This window comes from Echinops telfairi, unplaced genomic scaffold (assembly GCF_000313985.2).
Source record: "Echinops telfairi isolate 266 unplaced genomic scaffold, ASM31398v2 ScPeMD7_31;HRSCAF=116, whole genome shotgun sequence".
Classification (NCBI taxonomy): Eukaryota; Metazoa; Chordata; class Mammalia; order Afrosoricida; family Tenrecidae; genus Echinops; species Echinops telfairi.
Window position 1 is genome coordinate 14942969 of NW_022103928.1, and position 10228 is coordinate 14953196.

General features: G+C 43.1%; 1 protein-coding gene across 17 annotated transcripts in view; it reads left to right on the forward strand.

Moving 5' to 3' along the window:
• The window catches only part of MAGI1 (membrane associated guanylate kinase, WW and PDZ domain containing 1), a 758591-nt gene that overhangs the window by 595796 nt on the left and 152567 nt on the right, over nt 1–10228 (forward strand). For all 17 annotated transcript variants that reach the window (XM_045289931.1, XM_045289933.1, XM_045289932.1 and 14 more), the window contains exon 3: nt 8754–8873. In XM_045289931.1, the coding sequence (XP_045145866.1) occupies nt 8754–8873 (120 nt within the window). The remainder of the gene's footprint in view (nt 1–8753; nt 8874–10228) is intronic.

A 10228-nucleotide genomic window follows, 5' to 3' on the forward strand; every position in this document is an offset into this window, starting at 1 on the left:
TTTTCTGTTGCCTGTCCCCCAGGGAGGGGTTCTATGTAGATCCTTGACTAATTTTTTTCTGGGAGCAACAGCCTCAGCTTTCTCCTGAGGAGTGACTGGTGCGTCGGAATCACCCACCTAACTCGTAACTCACTGTGCCACGTAGCGTTTCTGACATCGTCAGTTTCCCCAGGAGCCAACAGACTCGTCTTTCTCCCACAGAGTGGCTGGTGGGTTTGAACTGCTGACATTAGGATTAGCCGCCCCTCACCTCGCCTGCCACTTTGGTGCTTCTGGTGGTTCTCAGTAGCCACAGGTGACAGGTGAGTAGCTGCCGTGCTGGCTCGCAGGCTGTGCAGCATCGCCATCGTCACAGAGTGTGACAGAGTTTGCAGTGAGAGGCATCAAAATCACACCATCTGGGTTCAAACAATAGCTCCGACCAAGCTATGTATGTGACGCCCGGATAGGTTATTTTATTTCTCTGAGTCTTCACATCCTCATCAATAGAGAAAGCATTATAATGATCCTTATTTCCAATTCCTTGTACAGATTAAATACAATAGTATTGACTCTGTGTGAGACCTTGCCTGACACTCAAGTGGGTGTTCAATAAATAGAAGCTATTCTCCTTTTCCTAGTATTGGATCATCTCTCTAATTTTTTTTCTTTTGCAGGGAGGAGGGGCACTGTATTTATTTAGTTTAAAGCTGCAAGATGTGGTTGGCCCACTTTCCAGCCAGACAGGCAGAAGGCAGTGGGCTAGGCTGTAGGAAGCCCAGCTTGTCACCCTAGTGATTTTCCTTCTTTCACTTTTAAATATGCTACCCCTGAGAAACAACATAGAATTTGTTTTACTCCTCTTCTGCCAGGAAGTAACCCTTCTGCCTTTGTTAGAAGCATGGTTTGTAATAATTGTACCCACCCCAGATGGCTCCTGAAAACCCTTTGAAATGCCATCTGCCAGGCATGTGTCCAGCAGCAGCCCACCCTTCTGCAACAAGAATAGAGGAGGCGGGACCCTCCCTCAGCCCTTTCTCCTCCGCGTCACTGAATGGGGCCTGTCCTGGTTGGCCCACACCCAGGGCGGGCTGCTCTGGGGACAGTCTAGGAGGGACCTTCTGGTAGCTTGCAGCTTGGAAAGGTTTCGGCTGGGTAATAAACCCTGAAGGTTTTGAGGGTGGAGACCTGCCCGCCCACCCGTTCCCCCTCTCCTTGCTGCACAGAGCCAATTCTCACCGGGTTTATTTACACGGGGAAATGGTTTTTTTGCTGGTTCCTTTTTCCTTTCAAATGTACCATTTTTGGAGGTCTTGGTTCCCTGGAATCCTCTCAGGAAATCAGGATTGAGGGTGATTATTGTCTTTAAAGTAAACCTGATAAATTGGATCTGAAATCATGATAAGATGGCTGCAGGAGTAGCAAAAACCCAAACAAACACATATGTGGTGTGTGTGTTTACACATACATAGATTTACATTTATTTATATATACATATGTACAACAAAACAACTATATATATATGTATACACACATCTGTTTTCCAAAGCCTTTAAGAGCCAACACATTTTTTTGTTTGGATTTTTCTATCTTCATCTTGTTTATTGGCGGTACAGAGGAGAGACAATTAATGTACTAAGTTAGTCAAATTTTTAGTGTGAAGGCCGAGTAGAAGAGACTGCTGTATCGAACGTACTGGGAGAAAATCTTTCTGAGCAAGCTTCCAGAATGTTCTTTTGCTGCCCTGCACTCGAATTTCTGTTTGTGTTTAACAAGGAGCCGGCTGAACAGCTTTTTCTCCCTTGGCTGCAGGGCTTCCCACCCTCTTCCTGTGCCCCTGCCTTACTGGCGGCTGTTCTAAGTTCTTTGCGGATCTTCCTTGGTTGCTCACTTTCTAAACTTAAGTGATTTAACATTCCATTTAAACCTTCCGAATTCTTTTTCTATCCTCTCACCTCCATCATCTCTTTCTGCCCCTTGCCCTGAAATTCTAGTGACTCATTAAATTCTTCAGTGTCTGTCTGCCCGACCTTCGGATTCCTGTAGTCCGCGCTCCACCAGATCGCTGCACCTAGCTTTTTAACAAAGGCGCTGCCAGCAAGGCCATGCCTGCTCATAGTGACCCTTATACGAAGTCGGAGACCTTCTACAAGGCAAATCTTTACAGGAGTGGATAGCCTCCTCTTTTTCTCGTGGAGCGCTGATAGGTTTGAACTCACCAACCTCCTGGATAACAGCCTAATATCTAACCCACAGTGCCATCATGGTTCCTAAGGTATCTATTAGGCATCTCAAGCTTAACATGGCTACTAGTGAACTCTTTATTTTAATCTCTCCCAATACCACATCAACCGGTCTTTCGATATCTATAAATGGTACCACCCATTTGTCCAGATCAAAAAGATATCAGTTTTTATTTTGCTGTTGTACTTACACACTATAGCCTATCCACTTGGAATCCCTATTAGTTCTGTCTTCAGAATATAGACCTAGCATGGTGTGGAATCAGTGCTAGCCTTGAACCCTGGTAGTGGACCTGGTTACCTGTTCGGCTGCTAATTGCAAGGTGGGAAGTTCCTTAAAGACCCACCTTATAGATGTACAGCCTCAGAAACCCACAGGGGCAACTCTACCCTGTCCTATAGGGTTCCTGTGCACTGGGGACTTTAAAAAAAAAATCATTTTATTAGGGGATCTTACAACTCTTATCACAATCCATACATACATCAATTAGGTAAAGCACATTTGTACATTCATTGCCCTCATCATTCTCAAAACATTTGCTCTCCACTTAAGCTCCTGGCATTAGCTCCTCATTTTTTTCCCTCCCTCCCCACTCCCCTCTCCCTCATAAACCCTTGATAATTTATAAATTATTATTTTGTCATATCTTACACTGTCCAACATCTCCCTTCACCCATTTTTCTGTTGTCCCCCAGGAAGGAGGTTATATGTAGATCCTTATAATTGGCTCTCCCTTTCCACCCACCTTCCCTCCACCCTCCCAGTATCGCCACTCTCAGCACTGGTCCTGAAGGGATCATCTGCCCTGGATTCCCTGTGTTTCCAGTTCCTATCTGTACCAGCGTACATCCTCTGGTCTAGCCGAATTTGTAAGGTAGAATTGGGATCATGATAGTGGGGGGCGCGGAGGAAGTATGCAGGAACTAGAAGAAAGTTGTATGTTTCATTGTTGCTACACTACACACTGACTGGCTCGTCTCCTCCCATGACCCTTCCGTAAGGGATGTCCAATTGCCCACAGATGGGCTTTGAGTCTCCACTCTGCATTCCCCCTCATTCACAATGATATGATTTTTTTGTTCTGATGATGCCTGATACCTGATCCCTTCTACACCTCGTGATCACACAGGCTGGTGTGCTTCTTCCATGTGGGCTGTGTTGCTTCTGAGCTAGATGACCACTTGTTTACTTTCAAGCCTTTAAGACCCCAGATGCTATAGCTTTTGATAGCCGGGCACCATCCTCAGCTTTCTTCGCCACACTTGCTTATGCACGCATTTGTCTTCAGCGATCGTATCAGGGAGGTGAGCACACAATGATATGATTTTTTTGTTCTTTGATGCCTGATAACTGATCGCACTGGGGACTTCTTGATGGCAGTGAGTTTTCAGTTTGGCATCCTGTGAGTTATACTACAGCTACTGAAAATGCTGCATTTTGTAGTAGATATGAGAAATCTGACCACTTTCCACCTCCATCACTCGGCCATGGCCATCACGCCCATCCTGTTCCACTTGGACAATGCAGTAGCCACCTACGGGTCTCCCTGTTCTAATTTTTTCCCCTCCCTACTCCACTCCTTGCACCTGTTCTCTGAAAATCAAAATATATATTTTTAAACAGAAAGTTAAATCATGCCACTACCCCAACTGAAGACCCCCGCGTGACTCCTCAGCATTGATAGAATAAATTCTGAAATGTTTTTCTGTGGCCTATATAACCTGGCCCCATGCTTGCATTTCTCACATTGTATCCCACACTCTGCAACCATTCCTCAGCATGTCAGGCCCAGCTTCATTTTAAAGCCTTTGGCTGTTCCTCCTGGGATGCTTTCCCCTCATTCTCACCTGACCCCCAGTATAAATGGTACCTGCATAACCAGGCTTTTCCCAAGCGTCTCTTTGAAATACAGTAGCTTCCGTTTTCCTACCTTGCTTGCTTGCTCTTAACTTTCTAACTCTTAAAACCTTTGTTTTTCTTTCTTTTTTTTTGGTGTGTGTGTATAAGAAAGATATTTATATGCAGGAGCAATTGTACATTGAGAAAGCATCCCAGCCCAGTGCAGATCAAGTCCCTAAGTCCAATATTAGCCCATATGTCTCATACCAATCTATAAAGTTCTCTTCAGACTCACAAACCACATGTAATGAAGTCAAATGCAGGATGATCACAAGCCAGTGGGTAGAAAGTCTTTGGATCCAGTGGCATTGTAAGCATCTCAGCACTGGCAGGGGTTTCTATGTGGCTTCTCCGGTTGCATCAGGGTAGGTTCATGTGGTTTCTCCAACTGAGGGCACTAGTGTAGTTCCATGTGTCTTGTCAGCTGCAATGTTTCCCATTGTTTTTCTATAGGAGAATTATCTCCACCTGAAACCATCTACTACATTTATTCACACCTATATTTATTGTTTTCTATTATAAAATGTAATTTTTATTAAGGCGAGATTTTGTCCTGTTCACCAGTGCTGAAATTAGTTCTTGGCATATACATGGACTTCAGAAAATATTAATTGAATAAAAGATATATTTTTCCTATTAAAAATGCAGTGCATCTAATGTATGTAATGACACAGGTATATAGTGCCACATGCATAGGTGTATGTGACTTTAAAGCAGGTGACACAACCTTGCTTGCTGAAAGCGAGGAGGACTTGAAGCGCTTGCTGTTGATGAGTCAGGATTGTAGCCTTTAGTGTGGATTACAATTTAATGTGAGGAAGGCCAAATCCTCACAACTGGACCAATAGGTACCATCATGATAAATGGTGGAAAAGTTGTCAAGGAGTTTGTCTTGCTTGGATCCACAATCAATGCTCATGGAAGCAGCAGTCAAGAGATCAAAAAGCACGTTGCATTTGGTAAACTTGTTGCCCAAGACCTCTTCAAAATATTGAAACGCTCTAGCTTGTCATGTTTTCTGGCGAAACCACTTGCAATGCACCCATTCTTTCAACTATTTATAGTTATTTAAGATTTCAAATACTGGAATATTAGTCTGGTTGAAAATTTAACTTTGCCAGAGTAAAATATGCACAAGTGTTGAATTTTCCGACTTCTTAAGTGCACTGTGTACATTTAGTTTAGGTATGTGGACATGGTCATTCACAAAGGCAGATGATCAGAGACTGCACACTGTTAGGAATATTACAGTTGATAGCAATGCAATTGGTCATTGAGTTGATTTTATGTTCAGCAAAGAGGCCCTAGGAATAGGTGAAATTCTCTGCTCATTTAGAGTGGAAAATATTGGTGCAAACATCATCACCAGCCTTTATGAAGTTGTCTAACTAATGGCTGCTGCAGCTGTGTCCGGGTAGAACTGTGCTCTCTGAGGTTGGCAATGGCTGAGTTTCTTAAAGCTGAGAAACAGAGCTTTGTTCCAAGATGCTGCTGAGTAGTCTCCAAATCTCAAGCTTTGGGTTAGCAGTCGAGTGTGTTTCAATTTGTACCAACTAGAGATCAACGCATCACGTTGTTGTCCAGTGCCATCGAGTGCGTGCTGACTCATGGCAGCCCTGTGTCCAACAGAAAGAGACACTGTGCCCCTTCACAATCAGTGCTATGTGTGAGCTCGTTGTTGAAGCCACTCTAATAATTATCTTGTTGAGGATTGCTCTCATTTTTTTCCTGACACTCTATCAAGCATGATGCCTTTCTCCCAGAACTGGTCTCTCCTGGTAGCATGCACAAAGTATATGAGAAGTCCCATCATCTTTCCTTCTAAGGAACAACTTGGCTGTCATTCTTCCAAGACAGTGTTCTTTTGGTATATTCAAAAGTCTTCTCCACCCATAACAATTCAAATGCATCAGTTCTGCTTTGGTCTTCCTTATGCCCCAGCCATTGTTCGCATGAGTATGAGCCAATTAAAAACACCAGTGTTTGGGCAAGGTGCACCTAGGTTGCCTGTGAACACTTTGAAAAGGTATTTTGCAGTAGCTTTTGCCCATTGGCATATGCCATTTGATGTCTTGAATGCTGCTGCTTTGGGCTGTGATTATGGATCCAAGTAAAAATGAAATCATTCACAATTTTTATATTGTCCCCATTTCTCATGTGTTACCTTACCTTATTGTGAAAGCGTTTCTTTTTAAATATTGAGGCATGATGCCTCATGAAGGCTGTAGTTCCTGATGTCCTCTTCACTGTCAACATGCAAAGTTTGTTAGCTGTGGAGTACAGACTCATAGTGAGTCTTCCGGTCTTAACTTTGTGTCCTTCTTTATAGTCCAGCTCGTGGACTGTTTGTCAGCATACAGATGGGATAAACATGGTAAAAGATGCAACCCTGTTGCACTGGGAAGGCTTGGACGTTACTGTATGCTGGAAATTATGCCAATAGAATTGAACATGCCAATAGGATCACCCATGGTAGACAGGTTTCAGCAGACCTACGAGACAAAGAGATTAAAAATAATGTTTTGACACGCTACTTCTGAAAAAACGTCCAGTGAAAAAGCTTCTGACTATCCCCAGAACCCTGTCTTATATAGTGCTGTACAACAAGCTCCCAGATCGGAGGGCACAAGAAGCATTGCTGGCAAAGAGCAGAGTTGACCTTTATGAGGTGTATAGAGTAAACCTTTGGGGGACCTTCATTTGCAGATGAGATATGACTCAAAATGAGAAGAAACAGCTGTAAACATTCATTAGTAAACAGAGTATGAAATGTTTGAGGTATGAATCTAGGAGAAAGCACCACAGGCCTTGCAAAACGAGCCATGCTATTTAAATCTTCTAATTTGAATACAGGAGCAAAAATCAATTTGTATTGGTTCTTGTTTCGTCTTCCATAACATTGAACATCAGCTCCTACTATGTAACACATGATTGCTTCATGGTTTATTGTTCTTTGCTTAGTGTTTACGAGGGCTACCCAAAAAGGACCAGGAAAAAGTTCCACTGGGCAGAGCTTTCGTAGGACACATTTTCCCGCTAGGTGAGCATCAAGCAACCAGCTCTGAGTTAGTGCACCCAGTGGTGTCGCCTAGGAAGGTTCTCCCCAGTCACAGTGAATTTTTTCTTAAAAGCAGTTTCACTCCAGCCTCGTTTTTTGTGATGGCTGATTTGAGAGAACAGCATGAGGCCATGACATTTTGTTTCCTGCTTGGGAAGAATGTTGCAGAAACTGTTGTGCTGTTCAACACAAAGGTGAATTGTTGATTGGTGACAAACCTTGTTCTGGACTGTCTTGTCAACTTCCTGAATGGATGAAAATGTTGACTAGTGGTGTATTTGGAGTTCATTCCACCAGATCAGACTGTTAATCAAGCTTTCTATTTAGAGATTCTGAAAAGATTGCCTAACAATGTGTGACAATAAAGGCCTAATTTGTGGCAGGCAGGGGACTGGTTTTGCCACCACGACAATGCATCTGCTCACGCAGCCATCTCGGTGTGCCAGTTTTTGGCAAAAAGCAGCAAGCCTTTCTTGTCCGAACACCTTACTCACCTGGTCTTGTTCCTTATGACTTCTTTTTGTTTCCTGGAATTCTGAGGGACGTGAAAGGACGGTGATTTGATGATGTAGAAAAGGTGAAGGGAAACAAATAAGGAGGTGCTGTCAGCCATCTAAACAGATGAGTTAGAAAAATGTTTCCAAGAATAGAATTGCAGATTTGACAAATACATTATGTGTAATAGAGCATATTTTGAAGGTGATAAGGTTGTTTTGTAAAAAAAAGTTAAATGTACAGTTTTTGGGCGGGGAAGGGGGGAATCATCTTTAGGGGGGATACCCCCTCCGATATAACCCATATTCTGTTTATTCCTTCTATAAATTTTGGTTGAGATTGGGCTAAAATGCTCAATCTACAGCCTAGACTTGAGCTTGGTAATTTAAATACTCCAGGGGCCAGAAGAGTTGAGAGGACGTGCACGCTAATTTAGGCAAAGAATTTTCGAACAAATGAATTGCTTTCTCTCTGCAGTCAGAACGTAGGGGTGGCCTCTCTTTACTGCACATGTTAATTACATGGGGAACAGCAGCATTTTAATTCCTGGGTCACGTCCAACTGCAGATGAGCTTGGGCAATCGCGTTTCCGGAGTGACGTGTTGGTGCTGTGAGTGCCCTTCTCTTCAAAGGGCGTATTAGTTTGGAACTTGCCAGATGTATTGAGGAACGGAAGAATTTCAAGGCCTGTGATAAAAATTATAAACCCTTCAGGCTCTGAGCTTAAGGTGGATTATATTTGGGTATTTACTGCAGTCTTAAAAGCTCCTGATGGTGACTGTTGTCTGTATACAATCCAAGTCACCTTTGTTCAGTCATTCCCTTTTGGAAATTGGTCTAAACACATCATTAATTTCCTTCGGTTACCTACGTGGGCTTTGCTTTCTTTCTCTTCTGTGAGGTCCCGGCGGAAAGGGCAGAAGGCGGGATGTAGAAGGAAGTTGCCTTTCTCCGGTCCGTGTGTAGACAGAGAAGTCGGCAGAACCTGGGTATTCCAGTTTCCGGAACAGGTTATTTAAATAACACCTGCATGTGGAGCACCCTTTGCTTCAGTAATTGACGGTCTTTTCTGCTGCAGGCACAACCCGATCTCCAAGAGAGGGAGAGGTGCCAGGCGTGGACTACAACTTTCTGACTGTGAAGGAGTTCCTGGACCTCGAGCAGAGTGGGACTCTTCTGGAAGTCGGCACCTATGAAGGTGAGTGTACCACTCAGCAGTATGATGAGGCCGCCTGAGAGGGTCCAGAACCACTCAGGCAAACATGCTTCATAAAGTAAGGAGGCCTGAAGCAGACCTAGGAGACTGCAGAGCACCCTGATATGATTCATAATAATAATAATATATGGAATAAGGCTTTCAGAATTCTGTAAATTAAAAAAAGATGTAGCTCACAGCCAGTGAGCCGATGCCTACTCTCAGTGAGCCTGCAGGACAGGGTGAACTGACCCTGTGAGTTTCCGAGTCGACAACTCTTTGCAGGAGTAGAAAACCCTGTTTTTCTCCCAAGGAGTGGCTGGTAGTTTCAAACGGCAGACCTTGTGGATCACAGACTAACGTGTCACCACTATGCCACCAGGGCTCTTTTTATAAGTACTGTATACACATATGTTTTTTACAGTCACTTTCACATGTAGTTCGTTGATTTAAATGTTTGATCTTGTTTTTAAATAAGGGCCTGTATGGTATTGGAAAGAAAAGGAGAAACAATTGTGGTTAATTATAAAATGTGACTTTATAGAGTTTTAATTGTGTTAAACATGGATGAAAAGATTGTCATTTTAGCCACCATGATTGTCGTTCAGTGACTTCTAGTCGGTTCCGACTCACAGGGGCTCCGTGTATAACAGACTGGAGGAAACATTGCCCAATCCTCCTGCACCATCTTCAAGGTCATTGTGATGTTTGGGCCCATTGTTGTAGGACACACACACACACACACTCCCCTCCCAACCAGAATCTCCCGTCTCAAAGCTATGTACTTGTAGGACACACACACACACCACCACCACCACCCCGCTCCCCCACCACCCCTAGAATCTCCTGTCTCAAAGCTATGTACTCAAATTTTTTATAAAGCAACCTTATCACCTTCAAAGTACTCTCCATTACACTTAATACATTTGACAAATTTGCTATTCCATTCTTAGAAACATTTTTCAAATTGATCTCTTTGGATGGCTGACAGCACCTCCCTCTTTTTTTTTTTTCTTCACCTCTGCTATGTCATCAAATCACCGTCCTGTCATGTCCCTCTTCATTCATGAAAACACACATAAGTCACATGAATCAAGGTTGGGTGAGTAAGGTGAATGGGGCAAGAAAGACATGCTGTTTTCTGCCAAAAACTGACACAGTGAGATGGATGCATGAGCAGGTGCATTGTGATCATGGCAGTACCAGTTTCCCATCTGCCACAAATCAGGCATATATATTATATTAATATATATATAATATATAATTAATATATATTAATCATTTTATTGGGGGCTCATACAACTCTTATCACAATCCATACATACATCAATTGTGTAAAGCATATTTGTATATTCATT